Raw genomic sequence first — 18,727 nt, forward strand, 5'->3', positions numbered from 1 at the left:
CAATGCAGCTTCAAAAGTTTACAATTACAACACCGATTGCTGCTTGGCCCCAGCATGTCCTGACCTTGCCCCGCAGCCTTTGAGGCTGCCGCCCTTTCTGTACTTGCCCGAGGCCATCTAAACTAAAAAACCGCCCAGTCTACGCCACACAACCCCTGCTACCCGTATAGCCGCTTGCTGCGTGTAGTGTACTCCTGTCATATCCAGCGGAACCCGAAACCCCACCACCCAATGGCGCAAGTCGAGGAATCTGCAGCCCACACGGTCGCAGAACCGTCTCAGCCTCTGATTCAGACCCTCCACTCGGCTCTGTACCAAAGGTCCGCAGTCAGTCCTGTCGATGATGTGGCAGATGGTGAGCTCTGCTTTCATCCCGCTAGCGAGACTGGCAGTCTTCACCAAATCAGATACCCGCCGGAAGCCAGAGAGGATTTCTCCGATCCATAGCGACATGTATCACTGCCGACATGAGCCACCACATGCAGATGGGTGCACTCTGTACCCTTCATGGCATCCGGAAGGACCCTCTCCACATCTGGAATGACTCCCCCCGATATGCACACGTAGTGTACATTGGTTTTCTGCCCCTCTCTTGCTACCATATCCCTAAGGGGCCACATTACGCGCCTGACGTTGGAGCTCCCAACTACCAGTAAGCCCACCCTCTGCGACCGCCCAGATCTTGCAGACTGAGGGGCTACCTCTGGAACAGGAGAAGCAGCCACGTTCGGCCGAAGATCACTATCAGCCTGAGACAGAGCCTGAAATCTGTTCGTCAGACGAGCTGGAGAGGCCTTCCGTTCAGCCCTCCGGAATGTCTTTCGCCCCCTGCCACACCTGGAGACGACCTCCCACTCTACCACAGGTGAGGGATCAGCCTCAATGCGGGCAGTATCCCAGGCAGCCACAGTCGTAGTCCGATCGGGGGATGCATGGGACGAGCTGGCCGTCCCCGACAAACCCCCATCCGGATCCCCACAGTGATGCCCATGTGCAACAGCCTCAAGCTGTGTGACCGAAGCCAACACTGCCTCAAGCTGGGAGCGAAGGGATGCCAACTCAGCCTGCATCCGAACACAGCAGTTGCAGTCCCTATCCATGCTAAAACTGTTGTGCAAAGACCGTCTGAACTAATCTACACAAAGCACAAACAAATCGACACAAAATTTAGACGGTTATTAAAATATAAGATTGCCTAGTAAATGCAGTAATGCTGCTACTTGCGCACTGCTGACACACTGCTCGGCGGCGGAAGGAGACTACGCGATTTTACACTATTCAGGTACTAAAAACGCGATGCTACAACTCTCAAATACTATAATACGCTCGAAATTTATGAATTAAACAATGCAAGTACCAAAACACGCAAAGAAATTAAGAATTAAACTATGTAACAAGTAAGTGAGCTAGGAGTATACGACTTTCTGCTGGCAGCTGCTTATCCAACGGGGGCAGGGAACACACTGGCTGTGACCAACCGACAGGTCGCAGGTTCGAACCCTGCCTCGGGCATGGATGTGTGTGATGTCATTAGGTTTCATTAGTTCTAAGTTCTAGGCGACTGATGACCTCAGAAGTTAACTCGCATAGTGCTCAGAACCATTTAAACCAACCGACACTGGCCGTTCAAAACAAAAACAGAAGACAGATGACTACGCGAATTTACACTATTCAGGTACTAAAAACGCGATGCTACAACTCTCAAATACTATAATACGCCCGAAATTTATGAATTAAACAATGCAAGTACCAAAACACGCAAAGAAATTAAGAATTAAACTATGTAACAAGTAAGTGAGCTAGGAGTATACGACTTTCTGCTGGCAGCTGCTTATCCAACGGGGGCAGGGAACACACTGGCTGTGACCAACCGACAGGTCGCAGGTTCGAACCCTGCCTCGGGCATGGATGTGTGTGATGTCATTAGGTTTAATTAGTTCTAAGTTCTAGGCGACTGATGACCTCAGAAGTTAACTCGCATAGTGCTCAGAACCATTGAAACCAACCGACACTAGCCGTTCAAAACAAAAACAGAAGACAGACGACTACGCGAATTTACACTATTCAGGTACTAAAAACGCGATGCTACAACTCTCATATACTATAATACGCCCGAAATTTATGAATTAAACAATGCAAATACCAAAAACACGCAAAGAAATTAAGAATTAACTATGTAACAAATAAGTGAGGTAAGAGTATACGACTTGCTACTGCAGCTGCTTATCAACGGCGGCAGGGAGCACACTCTACTACTATTGTTAACAGTATTAATCAACAGCAAATGAGAATATAACAAAAGATTAACACAGAAAGTAAATCAAACGTCTAATGACACAGTAACGAAACTGAAAGCAGTTCCTAAAAATTTCTTCTGAAGTTATTTCACCAGAAAGCACCAAAAACACCGGGTGAAGACTACTAAAGTTCCTAAATAAACCACTATACACAAACAGTAAATTAGTACTTAGCTTTCGATGCGCCGCTACAGCTGCAACTGGTCAGCGCGGAATGTAAACACAGGTAAGAGGTTAAGTTGCTCGATACGAAACACTCACGAATATCAGGTCACAACACAAGAAATGCGGAGGTGAATGAAGAAACCACTAATAAGTCACTTATATAGTAAATATTATCACAAAAACCGCTAAAATATGTATCTGAAACCTAAAAATATATGAAAAGTTAGAGAGCGATCTCACACGGAGTCACGCACTTATGACGTCACACCAAAGAGTTTTCTATACCTGGCACTTCCCATGTAAGTGTTCCATATACCTCTGTTGTAACGCTAGGACGTTTGCAATCTCAAGGGGCAAGCAGCTGTAGTTGAAGAGACTGAAGGATATATTTATCATCAGCAAGTCCTATGATGCCGCATCCGCTGGAAGCTTTACAGCTTCCATTGGATGTCCTTGAGATCAATTTTCGCGATGACTGTACTTCAGCAAGCCAAGCAAGAATCTCATTCGTCTTTGAGATTGGGTAATAATCAACAATGGACTGTGCATTAAGGGTGTTCTTGACGTCACCACATATGCAGAGGGAGCCATCTGGTCTATCGACCAGCACGATATTGATCATGGACTGTTGGAAACAGCCATAAAGATGCTGATATCCTGCAAACGTTGTAGTTCCTCCCATAACTTATCCCACAGGATGAATGAGACATTCTGAGCCTTGAAACACGTTGGTAGGAGGGTGATGTGGGCTCCAAATCCCATGATGTCTTTAGGAGAAGGCTCGAAAACCGAACGATAGTTCAAGTGCAGAAGGTGGAAGTAAGAATTGTCCATGCCTGGCTGGATGTTATTCATTGCATCACGCACATTAGCCCCAAAGTGCCGAAGGGATCAATTTCCATTAAGTCTTTCACCCCAGGAGTATTGATGACTAGTAGGCTTATCCAGCAGTCGTGACACAATGTTGGATGAGGGATGTGAACTGTCCTTCGACCACTACTATGTCGTATGAATGTGGAGGACTCTGGGTCTGCCACATCATGTTGCTCTACTAGAAAGGGGTCCAGCTGAGTCTAATTCCACGTGCAGCTTGGTGGAGGCACGGTAGATCCCTGCTTTGTGACCTGTTTTGCACATTTGGTGCGTCGAAACTGGCTTTGGTGCCTAGGCTCCATAGCCTAACAGTGAATGCAAGAGGGCTACTGCTGCGCATGGGCTGAGAATTCTGGTTTACTGGGAAGGAAAACTTCACAGAATGGGAGAGTTGCTGGGTTGGTGGGTGGCGGGTGGGACAGGCCGTGTAGATATGGGATTGATCTTGGAGGGTTGCTGAAGCATGAAGGAACTCCTCAAATGCGTGAATGATTGAAATATAAGAATCCAACACGGGTATCTTCAGCTCCAGTCAATCTGTCTGAAGCCCCTCCTCTGGGGCATGCACTAAGATCAAGTCTCTGACGAGCGACATGGCATAAACTGTGGACAGTTATCATTTGAACACCGAATATGGCATTCCCAAGAGAGACCTTGGGACCTTCGAGTATCGCGATATATTCCAAATGCTACTGCACATGTTGCCTAAGGTAGGTAAGGAATCTGAGCCATGGTGTCGCAATATGTACATGAGGATCAAAGTAGTCTTGTCAGCAAAATTTCGGTTCCTCATATGGCAGGGCATGCAGTTAAAGTTCAGGCTGTAATTGTTGCAGGCGCAGTAGACCTTCAGTCCAATGTGGGCGAGAAGATACCGTACTCCATAAAATGCTATTCGATGTGTCTCATATAATTTGCTGAAGGGTCCACATTCCTTTCAAAGCCCAGAAACGGTGGAGGAACCTCAACGAGGGTTTTATCCACGAAGTCCATTTGGGAAGAGCGTTGCGATCCATCAACAGATGCCACATTTATATCCACCACCGTGTTTACGAGCTCCTGCATGATAAGTTGTATATCTTGCAGGAAGAGTAACATTTGTTGTGTCACGTCAGCAGGTTCAGGAACTGGGTGTTCAGTCATAGAGAACCAAGATGATCTGGCTATCTGATGTTGTAAAGGGAGTAAAGAACAGAGGAAAACATACATCACTACCTGGGTCCAAAGAAAACATCATCGCAGAATCAAAATATCCACGGGTGTACTGCCGGTCTATAGTGTCCAACGGGCACAAAATTTCGGCGATCAAACATGTCGCCATCATCAGGTGAACTGACGGACTGAGCTCCTGTGAACGGAGATCCGTACGCTATGGCTGCTCAGGGGGAACTGGGTTCGGTCGCGGCGGCGGCTGATTTAAATACCCTCCGCCCGCGGCGCGCTCCCTCCACCGTCCGCGCCCCGCGCCACGGTAGCGTGGTGGAACAGATTGCGACGGCGTCTGAGATGACGTCGGTGTGATGGCTCTGTCCGCCGTGGTCGTCACAACTATGCGTTTGCTCGATTTACTCTTGATTAACCCAATCGCTGGTTCCCAAGCCTTGCTAAGATTATAGCCACAGTCACGGTTTATGAGGTCGTCATTGGTGCGAATTTCGATGGCCTCTCTAACAACGCTGTCCCAGTATCTCGACGTCTGTACCAGAATCCTCGTGCGGTCATACTCCATAGCGTGATTTTCCGACCTCTGATCAATCAACTCAAGCGACTCTCGCAGGGGTACCCTCGTAAACAAGGAAACGACGTCAAAACTAGTACGAGGGTACCCCTGCGAGAGTCGCTTGAATTGATTGGTCAGAGGTTTGACGAGAATACCACTGAACTTTTTAGGCATGTCTTGACTTCCACGTATTTTCTTTTTAATGGAGAATACTACGAACAAACGGAGGGAGTCGCCATGGGTAGCCCACTCTCACCGGTGGTAGCTAATTTGTACATGGAAAACTTCGAGGAGGAAGCCCTGTCGTCATCCGAATGGAAACCTACTTGCTTTTTCCGTTACGTGGACGACACGTTCGTCATCTGGCCACATGGTATGGATAAACTCCTTGACTTCCTTACACATCTAAACTCCATACACCCCAACATCAAATTCACTATGGAGACTGAAACGGAGGGTAAATTACCTTTCCTTGACGTCTTGGTCAGGAGAAGGGCTGACGGCACCCTAGGTCATGGGGTGTATCGAAAGACAACACACACTGATCTGTATTTGCACGCAGACAGCTGCCACCACCCTTCACAGAGGAATGGGGTACTTAAAACCCTAGTACATAGGGCGCGCACTGTCTCTGACACAGAGAGTCTACCCCAGGAATTGGAACATCTGAGAACTGTGTTTCGAAAAAATGGGTACTCAGAGTGGCAGATCCAACGTGCTCTCTGCCCAACCACTGCAGCACAACCTGTTGAGGTGGATGAAGTCACGAGGGAGGAGGTAGGCACTGCATTTATTCCATACACAGGCGCACTCTCGGGGAAAATCGCCCGCATTCTGAAGAAACACTGGGTCGGAACTGTGTTTTGTCCTCCGAATAAAACTCGTGCACTGGTGGGGAGCGCCAAAGATGACCTCGGTTTGAGGAAGGCTGGCGTGTACCAGATTCCGTGTCAATGTGGCAAGTCGTATATTGGTCAGACGATGCGTACCGTCGAGGATCGATGCCGTGAACACCAGAGGCACACTCGACTGATGTATCCGAGCAAGTCGGCGGTCGCTGAACATTGTTTGTCGGAAAATCACGCTATGGAGTATGACCGCACGAGGATTCTGGTACAGACGTCGAGATACTGGGACAGCGTTGTTAGAGAGGCCATCGAAATTCGCACCAATGACGACCTCATAAACCGTGACTGTGGCTATAATCTTAGCAAGGCTTGGGAACCAGCGATTGGGTTAATCAAGAGTAAATCGAGCAAACGCATAGTTGTGACGACCACGGCGGACAGAGCCATCACACCGACGTCATCTCAGACGCCGTCGCAATCTGTTCCACCGCGCTACCGTGGCGCGGGGCGCGGACGGTGGAGGGAGCGCGCCGCGGGCGGAGGGTATTTAAATCAGCCGCCGCCGCGACCGAACCCAGTTCCCCCTGAGCAGCCATAGCGTACGGATCTCCGTGCCGGCACGTTCACAGGAGCTCAGTCCGTCAGTTCACCTGATGATGGCGACATGTTTGATCGCCGAAATATTGTGCCCGTTGGACACTATAGACCGGCAGTACACCCGTGGATATTTTGATTATCAAATACGCCAGGAGAAACTCAAGAATCACATCATCGCAAAACTCCTACACCTCACATAGTGAGATGCCTAAGAAACAACACCTTCCAAATCAACAAGAGGAAGGTTTATTTCAATGCAACAGGATATTAGCTAAACGAAAAACTCCTTTTTACAAACATAATTCAATATTCTCACAGAAATCGATTGGTTTCCAAATAGAAAACAACGAAGTTAAGTAAGATTAATCCAACGAAGTTACGTATTGGAAGGAAAGGAGTATACTAGGCAGCAGCTGGCCAAAAATACGTCTTAGAGGAGACGTTGCAGAGGTCTAAAGTCCCTCTTCAGTGGCTCCAGTAAGTAGCCGGTGTGTGAAAGTATACTTCTGGATCTCCTTCCGTGCATGTGACTTACCACAGGGAAGTATATCCTTAGTGAAGAGGACCTGTGGTTGTAGATGCCCTGCGGTCTGTCAGTTGCGGTATGACGCATTGTGAGTGACAGCATGCATACAGAAAATAAAAAAATCGCATTCAGCCTACCCCTGCCACATAAAAGAGTGTGCTTACAGCTGCGCTTAGAGTGTAGGATCGAAAATGCTGCCATGTAGAGTGTATGTGGCATGTCATTGCTGGACCCATTCCCCACTCTATGGCCCTGGTGTATCCATGTTGTAACACACACAATTGGTGTAATTTGATTACAAGCCCAGAAGACCACACCATGAGTAGTGTTGTTATCACGACCTTCACCAGAAACATTCTTTTTGTTACTGTGGTGTCACCGCCAGCCACCACACCTGCTAGGTGGTAGCCTTTAAATCGGCCGCGGTCCGGTAGTATACGTCGGACCCGCGTGTCGCCACTATCAATGATTGCAGACCGAGCGCCGCCACACGGCAGGTCTAGAGAGACTTCCTAGCACTCGCCCCAGTTGTACAGCCGACTTTGCTAGAGATGCTTCACTGACTTCTACGCTCTCATTTGCCGAGACGGTAGTTAGCATAGCCTTCAGCTACGTTATTTGCTACGACCTAGCAAGGCGCCAGTATCCGTACTATTAATATTGTGAATCATGTACCATAAAGAGCGACGTTCTCCATTAATGGATTAAAGTTAAGTATTCCACCAGCTACGTCCGTTTTTCTCAGTACCAATTCCCTTGTCATGTTCCAGACATCACGCCAGCCTGCGTGAGCTAAAACGCATGCATTTCGGCCTCCTTTAGGTATACGGGTTGGCTCTCCTGCCAACCACAACAGTTACTACATTGAATGATCATCATTATTAAAAAAAGCATTAGCTGTTGGTTGAGATATTGCCATGTTGAGAAGCATTCCAATGCTTGTCCTAAACATTTACAAGTGGTGAGGGAGACCGACATGGGGTCTAAATCGGCATCATTCTGACAATTAAAAGTGAATACTGTTGACTTATGTGGATGTATGTACTAGAGTTGGACAAAGTAGTTCTTTTTATGGTGCGATTCCTTTTGAGATAGTTCTAACCACTGTATTGTACAAAAGTATTTTAGGTAACTTGTTTGTGTGTAACCTTTATTTTTTCTGCGTCATTATTTGACCTGCTTTTGAGAAATAGTGTCCACAAGCATAGTTGGTAAGTACAACTTTTCAATGAAATTATTTGCAGGTGGGGGCATGTATTATGAGATAGTTCAATGAATTATTTCAAACGAAGTGCGTAGTTCATTTTTAATGTTAAAGACCAGTAAATAGGAGCACTGTGAAAAACTCTTAAATGAGTGAATTAGAAACCAAAATGTTACTACCTACAAAACTAGAATGATTCTAGGAACAAATGCCATGCACGTGTATGTAAAAACATTTTTGTGTATGCAATCTGTTCAATTTCTTTAATAGAAAGAGCCGAGCGCTTTCAGTTTTAACCCACGCCTTTATTTCGGAACCTGCTTAGTGGGAAGCAGTAAAGATTAAGTTATTCTCATCGTCACCAAAGGCGTTAATCTACTTCCCAGCTCTTTTTCTTAAGAAATAAGATACACAAAAAGGAGAAACTAATTAGAATTAAATAGTTCACAAAAATTAATTCTTAATATGGGAAATAAACGTGTATGTCCAGCATACATAAGATCCTACAAACAATAAAACTATGTAATAACCGTAAAAAATAATTATTAGATACAGAGAAAAACTTGTATTACTAGTATTAATAAATTATTTACCTTATTTGACGCTGCAGAGTTATAACCACTGTATTGTACAGAAAGTCTTTAGGTAATTTGTTTTTGTGTAACCTTCATTTTTTTTGAATCACTATTTGACCTGCTATTGAAAAATAGGGTTCGCAAGGATAGTTGGTGAGTACAACTTTTTCAATGAAATTATTTCCTTGTTCCCAACAAAGTGACGTGTCAGACTGACTATGTAAAAGCGGTTCTGCTAAAAATTTATCTCTTTCTACAATACTTGCTACTTTTAGGTTTAACTGATGTAGCAGCACTCCCTTTTGTGCCTGCAATCAGGTCAGAATGCACTATAACTATAATAATGCAACATTATTAGCTACTGCTGGGTTGGAGAAGTGTTCACTGCTAGGCAATAAGTGACAAACTTTTCGCAGACACTGGTCATCTCTATCTCTAGGTGTGCGTTTTGTAGCACTGTGCAGCGCACACACACACATTATCTTTGGTTGAAAGCATAAGAATCTACCAAACATATCACGCAGTCTCCTAAGGTGGTTGGTGGCTTAGCAGGGAAATAATCCATCGTGGTGAGGTGCTTCTTATAAATACATCACCTTTGGTTGAAAACTGTTTGGGCTTATAGACTTAGCTGAGACATCATTAATACCAACTTTTAATTTCTGACACCTGCCCCCCGTGAACCATGGACCTTGCTGATGGTGGGGAGGCTTGCGTGCCTCAGCGATACAGATAGCCGTACCGTGGGTGCAACCACAATGGAGGGGTATCTGTTGAGAGGCCAGGCAAATGCCTGGTTCCTGAAGAGGGGCAGCAGCCTTTTCAGTAGTTGCAGGGGCAACAGTCTGGATGATTGACTGATCTGGCCTTGTAACAATAACCAAAACGGCCTTGCTGTGCTGGTACTGCGAACGGCTGAAAGCAAGGGGAAACTAAAGCCGCAATTTTTCCTGAGGGTATGCAGCTTTACTGTATGGTTAAATGATGATGACGTCCTCTTGGGTAAAATATTCCGGAGGTAAAATAGTCCCCCATTCGGATCTCTGGGTGGGGACTACACAAGAGGACGTCGTTATCAGGAGAAAGAACACAGGCGTTCTACGGATCGGAGCGTGGAATGTCAGATCCCTTATCGGGCAGGTAGGTTAGAAAATTTTAAAAGTGAAATGGATAGGTTAAAGTTATATATAGTGGGAATTAGTGAAGTTCGATGGCAGGAGGGAAACGACTTTTGGTCAGGTGAATAGAGGATCATAAATATAAAATCAAGTAGGGGTAATGCAGGAGTAGCTTTAATAATGAATAGGAAAATAGGAGTGCAGGTAAGGTACAACAAATAGCATAGTGAACGCATTATTGTGGCCAAGATAGACACGAAGCCCACGCCTACTACAGTAGTACAAGTTTGTATGCCAAGTAGTTCTGCAGATGGCGAAGAAATTGATGAAGTGTATGATGAGACAAAAGAAATTATTCAGGTACTGAAGGGAGACGAAAATTTAATAGTCATGCGTGACTGGAATTCATCACTAGGAAAAGGGAGAGAGGGAAACATAGTAGGTGAATATGGATTGGGGGCGAGAAATGAAAGAGGAAGCCGCCTGGTAGAATTTTGCGCAGAGCATAACTTTAATCATAGCTAATACTTTGTTTAAGAATCATAAAAGAAGGCTGTATACATGGAAGAGCCCTGAAGATACTAAAAGGTATCAGCTAGATAATATAATGGTAAGACAGAGATTTAGGAACCAGGTTTTAAATTGTAAGACATTTCCAGGGGCAGATGTGGACTCTGACCACAATCTATTTGTTATGAACTGTAGATTAAAACTGAAGAAACTGCAAAAAGGTGGGAATTTAAGGAGATGAGACCTGGATAAACTGACTAAACCAGAGGTTATACAGACTTTCAAGGAGAGCATAAGGGAACAATTGACAGGAATGGGGGAAAGAAATACAGTAGAAGAAGAATGAGTAGCTTTGAGGGATGAAGTAGTGAAGGCAGCAGAGGATCACGTAGGTAAAAAGACAAGGGCTAGTAGAACTCTTTGGGTAACATAAGAAATATTGAATTTAATTGATGAAAGGAGAAAATATAAAAACGCAGTAAATGAAGCAGGCAAAAAGGAATACAAACGTCTCAAAAATGAGTTTGACAAGAAGTGCAAAATGGCTAGAGGACAAATGTAAGGATGTAGAGGCTTATATCACTAGGGGTAAGATAGACACTGCCTACAGGAAAATTAAAGAGACCTTTGGAGAAAAGAGAACCACTTGTATGAATATCAAGAGCTCAGATGGAAACCCAGTTCTAAGCAAAGAAGGGAAAGCAGAAAGGTGGAGGAGGGCGGTATTCTTGAGGACAGTATTATGGAAATGGAAGAGGGTGTAGATGAAGATGAAATGGGAGATACTATAGTGCGTGAAGAGTTTGACAGAGCAGTGAAAGACATGAGTCGCAACAAGGCCCAGGGGGGTAGGCAACATTCCATTAGAACTACTGATGGCCTTGGGAGAGTCAGTCGTGACAAAACTCTACCATCTGGTGAGCAAGATGTATGAGATAGGACTTGGAAGAGCAGTTGAACGGAATGGATAGTGTCTTGAAAGGAGGATATAAGATGAACGTCAACAAAAGTAAAACGACGATAATGGAATGTAATCGAATTAAGTCCGGTGATGTTGAGGGAGCTAGATTAGGAAATGAGACACTTAAAGTAGTAAAGGAGTTTTGCTATTTGGGGAGCAATATAACTGATGATGGTCGAAGTAGATATAAAATGTAAACTGGCAATGGCAAGGAAAGCGTTTCTGAAGAAGAGAAATTTGTTGACATCGAATATAGATTTAAGTGTCAGGAAGTCATTTCTGAAAGTATTTGTATTGAGTGTGGCCATATATGGAAGTGTAACATGGACGATAACTTGTTTGGACAAGAAAAGAAGAGAAGCCTTCGAAATGTGGTGCCACAGAAAAAAGTTGAAGATTAGATGGGTAGATCACATAACTAATGAGGAGGTATTGAGTAGGATTGGGGAGAAGAGAAGTTTGTGGTACAACTTGACAAGAAGAATGGATCGGTTGGTAGGACATGTTCTGAGGCATCAAGTTATCTCCAGTTTAGTATTGGAGGGTAAAAATCATATAGGGAGACCAAGAGATGAATACACTAAGCAGATTCAAAAGGATGTAAATTGCAGTAGGTACTGGGAGATGAAGAAGCTTTCACAGGGCAGAGTAGCTTGGAGAGCTGCATCAAACCAGACTCAGGACTGAAGACCACAACAACAACAACTCTATGGTATCACTCACCCACGGAAATTCATTCACTACACACACACACACACACACACACACACACACACACATACTCACACACACTAGTAATGTAGTGGTGCCTTAGCAATGATAAATAATTCGGCAACATGCCTCATTGTAATTGGGTGGGGGCATTACGATGTCGAAGCGACATGGTGAACAGTGGGATCGAGCTTTCGTGTGTTCTATGTGGTCCCTTGAATCATGAAACATTAAATTGTTATTAACAAATAATCATCAAGTGACACTGTTTGAGGCAGTTTCTCACTAAGAAGCAGACACAATCTCATTCTCTACCTGAGCTTCCCTCCTTCAAAGGGAATCACACCCACTAAAGTGTCACAGATATAATTTAGGAAACCTAATATAAATACATAAAATGGTACTGCAAAAATACGAAAGTGTGTGAAACATAACGGAATTAGGAAAAATACAAAAATGTGGAAAATATGGATAAATATATAAAATTGTCGATGAATGAGAGTACTTACATATCTGTATGAGTGCTGTCTTTGCTAGTATCTGAAATGACATAATGCTAAACTCTTATTAACAAATAAACCTCTAAGGGCATGACCTAAGTAATTTGTTATTAATAAATATACTCAGCTACAACCTCACCCTTGGTGCCAACTTCCAGATTTAACACACATACTTTAGTGATCTAGCTATAAAAGATGAAGATTTGGAGGGGGTACTCGAATCTCGTTGGTCAGAGTGGTGGCATGGTTGAGGGAGAGGAGGAGGAGGGGAGGGATTTTACACTACTGGCCATCAAAATTGCTACACAGCGAAGATGACGTGCTACAGACGCGAAATTTAACCGACAGGAAGAAGATGCCGTGATATGCATATGATTAGCTTTTCAGAGCTTTCACACAAGGTTGGGGCCGGTGGCGATACCTAAAACGTACTGACATGAGGAAAGTTTCCAACCGATTTCTCATACACGAACAGCAGTTGACCGGCGTTTCCTGGTGAAACGTTGTTGTGATGCCTCGTCTAAGGAGGAGAAATGCCTACCATCACGTTTCCGACTTTGATAGAGGTCGAATTGTAGCCTATCGCAATTGCGGTTTATCGTATAGCAACATTGCTGCTCGCGTTGGTCGAGATCCAATGAACTTATTCAGAATATGGAATCGGTGGGTTCAGGAGGGTAATACGGAACGCGAGCTGGATCCCAACGGCGTCGAATCACTATCAGTAGAGATGACAGGCATCTTATCCACATGGCTGTAACGGATCATTTAGCCACGTCTCGAACCTTGCGTCAACAGATGGGGACGTTTGCAAGCAACAACCACCTGAACGAACAGTTCGACGACGTTTGCAGCAGTATGGACTATCAGCTCAGAGACTATGGCTGCGGTTACCCTTGACGCTGCATCAGAGGCAGGAGAGCATGCGATGGTGTACTCAGCGACGAACCTGGGTGCATGAATGGCAAATCGTCATTTTTTTCGGATGAATCCAGGTTCTGTTTTCAGCATCATGATGGTCGCGTCCGTGTTTGGCGACATCGTGGTGAACGCACATTCGAAGCGTGTATTCGTCATCGCAATACTGGCGTATCACCAGGCGTGATGGTATGGGATGCCATTGGTAACACATCTCGGTCACCTCTTGTTCGCTTGGCGGCACTTCGAACAGTGGACGTTACACTTCAGATGCGTTACGACCCGTGGCTCTACCCTTCATTCGATCCTTGCGAAACCATTCATTTCTGCAGGATAATGCACGACCGCATGATGCAGGCCTTGTACGGGCTTTTCTGGATACAGAAAATGTTCGACTGCTGCCCTGGCCAGCACATTCTCCAGATCTCTTACCAATTGAAAACGTTTGGTCAATGGTGTCCGAGAAACTGGTTCGTCACAATACGCCAGTAACTACTCTTGATGAACTGTGGTAACGTGTTGAAGGTGCATGGGCAGCTGTACCTGTACACGCCATCCAAGCTCTGTTTGACTCAATGCCCAGGCGTATCAAGGCCGTTATTAAAGTCAGAGGTAGATAGAACAACCTGATTCCTCAGGATCTATGCATCCAAATTGCGTGAAATGCAATAACATGTCCGTTCTAGTATAATATATTCGTCCAATGAATGCCCGTTTATCATCTTCCTTTCTTCTTGGTATAGCAATTTTAATGGCCAGTAGTGTAGGTTACCTTGGATGTCCCTCATCAGTTCCTTGTGCTTCTCCCGGGGGAGGGGTGGGGGAGTGAAGGATCGCCTTGAATGTAAGCAGATAACCTGACACCGAATGTTAGCCTCATACCCTCTTTATCTTATCAGCGACGCCCACTATATCTGAAACGCCCACTGCTGTCCAGCTATATAAGACGCCGTAATGCGAGATGTGCGTGCGATCGGCCCACCTTCGATCAACGCCTTGGGATATTGGCGGTGTGTGATCATTCATGAATCAGGATGATCCCACAGCGCATCTAGTGTCCCGTGGGGTCCATATTATCTAATGTAGATCCTGTAATTTGGGTGCTACACGTTTCTAGTGAGATATTTATTGTTCAGGTGCTGTTGGGTGTATCAGTTTGGGAAATGAACCGACGCTGTGGTCATTTAATTTAATTGTGAGGTTATGAGACTTAAATAATACTTAGCAGTTCACATCATAAGCTAGTGTTTGGGAAAGACGTTGGTTGCTTGTTACAGGTTGTTCACACACATCTGCGCAGCCATCGTAGCCACCACTACATTGGGCATTGCGCCCAGTGGATGTAGGGGGGCTGGAGACAGTCGTCGCAGAAATGTGACGACACGCTTAATCGACAGGACGAGTTCCGAAGGGTTCCCCAGAGGAATGCTGCTGTCGAACCTCTCAAGCTGCCATAATACACGTCTGAAGAAATTCACGAACCATCCTACTCTGGTAAGGGAGGTTCATGAACAATGGCACAACTCAAAATATCGGATCGTCGGTGGCAAAGGAGCCACAATCGAGGAATTCCCGTTCATGGGTTCACTAGAGAGGAATGGATTTCACATCTGCAGTATGTGTGTTATCACTATGTCGTGGCTCCTCACCGCTGGCTTGTGCCTCTACGACGTAAATATGAATGATTTCAATACTGACCCGAATTACTACACTGTCGCCGCAGGTACAGCTCTCCTAACTGACGGGGAGACTAGGCCGTGTGTCGTGGAGCAGGTTCGTATGTATTTCCTTGTGTCAAGTACCTTTAGGACATACTGTAGCACAGTTACGTTAAAGCTCAATGTCTAAGTGATCCGAATGTCGACGAGTGGCAGCACGTTCCGTCGGTCGTGACCACATACCCGAGCCAATTAGAGTATTACCCGCGAAAGGTAGGGTACGTGGTTCTAATACGTCTCGAGCATAGTTATGATGCATCAGTAAATTAAAAAAAGAAAAGCTCATACTCTGCTGTAAAGTGGCAAAGAGCACTCTTAGTATAGTCTACATAACAATATTCTATAAATTGTCATTGGGTAGTAACTGCAATACTGATCATCATACCAACATATCTGTGTTATACGCTAAATCTGGGAGGGTTTCCCAGAAAGTAATGCACCATAGTTTTTTTTCTCAGCCGAAAACAATGGTAAGAAAGCGAAACGTTACGTATGTATTATTTGAAGTCTCCTGAGTGAACGCGCCAAGCTTCCGTCACTTTCAGCAGATAGTGTAGCTGCAGGACAGATTGAAAATGGCGTCTGAAGGTGATGTACAGTGTGTTAACTGTAAAATGGCTGAGTCGTGAGGGCCGGCCGCGGTGATATCGCGGTTCTAGGTGCGCAGTCTGGAACCGTGCGTCTACTACGGTCGCAGGTTCGAATCCTGCCTCGGGCATGGATGTGTGTGATGTCCTTAGGTTAGTTAGGTTTAAGTAGTTCTAAGTTCCAGGGGACTGATGACCACAGCGGTTTTTTTTTTTTTTTTTTTTTTTTTTTGAGTTGTGAGGGGTGTGCAGGGAGAGGAGGAAGCAAGCATTGGCTGGCGAGCGGAGGGGAGTGCCTACCAGTTGCAGTGCTGGCAATACAAATTGCGCGTCATGCTTACACGAAAGCAGACGAAAGGCTTCGTAGTAAAACTGGCTTTAAATGTTGTTCGTAAACGAAACTAAAATCATGATGTACATTAAAATCAATATGTATATAAATGAATGTATGTATGTTTGTCTACTATGCGCTCACAAACCATTTATCCAATTGCAATGAAACTTTGGTGAGTTGTTCTCCGAACGCCCGAAAAGAGTTATGGACAATGTTTCAACAATTACGTCACTGTAGCATGCGTAGTGCAATTGATTAGGCAAAGGCTTGACATGCAACGGACCCGGGTTCGACTCTCAGTGCTCGCAATTTTTATTTCATTCCCTGCAATGTTAAACTATTAATTATAAAATTTAAATATACTTAAACAGGTCATATAGTATAAAAATGAAATATAAGGTAATTCGGACGAAATAGGGGGCTCCTTCAAAGTGATCACGAACAAAATATCTCAAATGGAAACTCACTCTTGACAGGCGTTTGTGGTGATACACCAGGACGATTCTTGGAAAACTGTTAGAATCTTCCAATGCTACACATGCTTCGTCCTGTGTATGTAGCAGCTCTCACCGAAGATTTGTAAATGGGGTGAAGCAAGTTTTCTGCTCTCTTTCCCTTTCGCATCATTCAATCACACGCAATACAATTTTACGAGCATCGCTACGTAATACTGGTTTCCTTCTAACCGTAGGACTACCGGTAGAGGTTATTGGCGACTCCTGAGATGGGCCAGCAACTGCCACTTCACTCGTATTGATAATGTTCAGCACAACTGCTCAATAAAAACATACAGAACAGTACGGCGCAAAACAATAACGAAGCAGACGACAATGGCTACCTTGTACAACACAGTAAGCTACCTAATGTTGGCAGCAGTCGAAACTGCGTGCCTACCGAAGCCTCCCGACCTTTACCGACTTCTACCGATTCAGGACTAGGGAGAGGTCTGGCGTCTAAAAGTTTACACACTCTACGTTATAAGCAACGTGCCGTCATTGAATTTCTCACTGCAGAGAAAGAAACTTTGGGGAATATTCACAAACGCTTGTGTAAAGTCTATGAAGCATCTGTTGTCGACAGAAGTACAGTTAGTCGCTGGGTACAGAGGGTGACGTCATCAGAAGGCGGTTCGGCGGAGCTCCACGATTTGCTGCTGACATGTGGCGGTGAGCTGATGTTGTCATTCACGAGGACAGGCGCATTACGATTCGGCAGCTGGCGCTGCATCTGCCTATCAGAAATGGGAGTTCAGACAGTGAAGCACAAGCTCCGCCACCAGGACAAGGATTGGTACCGACAGGGCATACACGACCTTTCTGAGCACAGGAGGAAGGAATAGAACGGGAGATAGATTACGTGAAAAAATAGAGGGTATGTAGATAAAACGCCATTCTTTTGTGTGTGTAATTTTCATTATGTTTATTAAAGAATTGTTGAAGAAAAAAATGCAGTGTATTACTTTCTGGGCAACTCTCATGTAACTGCACTTCGAATACTACCTTACAGTGTGTGGCAGAAGATACTTCTTTTATCACTGTCACTTACCCCTTCTCCTTTAACAGTCACATACAGGGTGTTTCAAAAGTGACCGGTATATTTGAAACGGCAATACAAACTAAACGAGCAGCGATAGAAATACACCGTTTATTGCAATATGATTGGGACAACAGTACATTTTCAGGCAGACAAACTTTCGAAATTACAGTAGTTACAAGTGTCAACAACAGATGGCGCTGCGGTCTGGGAAACTCTATAGTACGATATTTTCCACATATCCACCACGCGTAGCAATAATATGGCGTAGTCTCTGAATGAAATTACCCGAAACCTTTGACAACGTGTCTGGCAGATAGGCTTCACATGCAGATGACATGTACTGCTTCAGCTGTTCAATTGTTTCTGGATTCTGGCGCTACACCTGGTCTTTCAAGTTTCCCCACAGAAAGAAGTCACAGGGGTTCATGTCTGGCGAATAGGGAGGCCAATCCACGCCGCTGCCTGTATGTTTCGGATAGCCCAAAGCAATCACACGATCATCGAAATATTCATTCAGGAAATTAAAGAAGTCGGCCGTGCGATGTGGCCGGGCACCATCTTGCATAAACCACGAGGTGTTCGCAGTGTCGTCTAAGGCAGTTTGTACCGCCACAAATTCACGAAGAATGTCCAGATAGCGTGATGCAGTAATCGTTTCGGATCTGAAAAATGGGCCAATGATTCCTTTGGAAGAAATGGCGGCCCAGACCAGTACTTTTTGAGGATGCACTGACGATGGGACTACAACATGGGGCTTTTCGGTTCCCAATATGCGCCAGTTCTGTTTATTGACGAAGCCGTCTAGGTAAAAATAAGCTTCGTCAGTAAACCAAATGCTGCCCACATGCACATCGCCGTCATCTATCCTGTGCACTATATCGTTAGCGAATGTCTCTCGTGCAGCAATGGTAGCGCCGCTGAGGGGTTGCCGCGTTTGAATTTTGTATGGATAGAGGTGTAAACTCTGGCGCATGAGACCATACGTGGACGTTGGCGTCATTTGGACCGCAGCTGCAACACGGCGAACGG

General features: G+C 45.0%; 1 protein-coding gene across 1 annotated transcript in view; it reads left to right on the top strand.

Annotated features, from left to right (window-relative positions):
* The window catches only part of LOC126335435 (serine protease 27-like), a 130,158-nt gene that overhangs the window by 26,697 nt on the left and 84,734 nt on the right, over positions 1-18,727 (top strand). Inside the window, exon 2 of the mRNA XM_049998716.1 lies at positions 14,801-15,296. Coding sequence (XP_049854673.1) covers positions 14,801-15,296 — 496 coding nt within the window. The remainder of the gene's footprint in view (positions 1-14,800; positions 15,297-18,727) is intronic.

Source organism: Schistocerca gregaria, chromosome 2 (assembly GCF_023897955.1).
Source record: "Schistocerca gregaria isolate iqSchGreg1 chromosome 2, iqSchGreg1.2, whole genome shotgun sequence".
Lineage (NCBI taxonomy): Eukaryota > Metazoa > Arthropoda > Insecta > Orthoptera > Acrididae > Schistocerca > Schistocerca gregaria.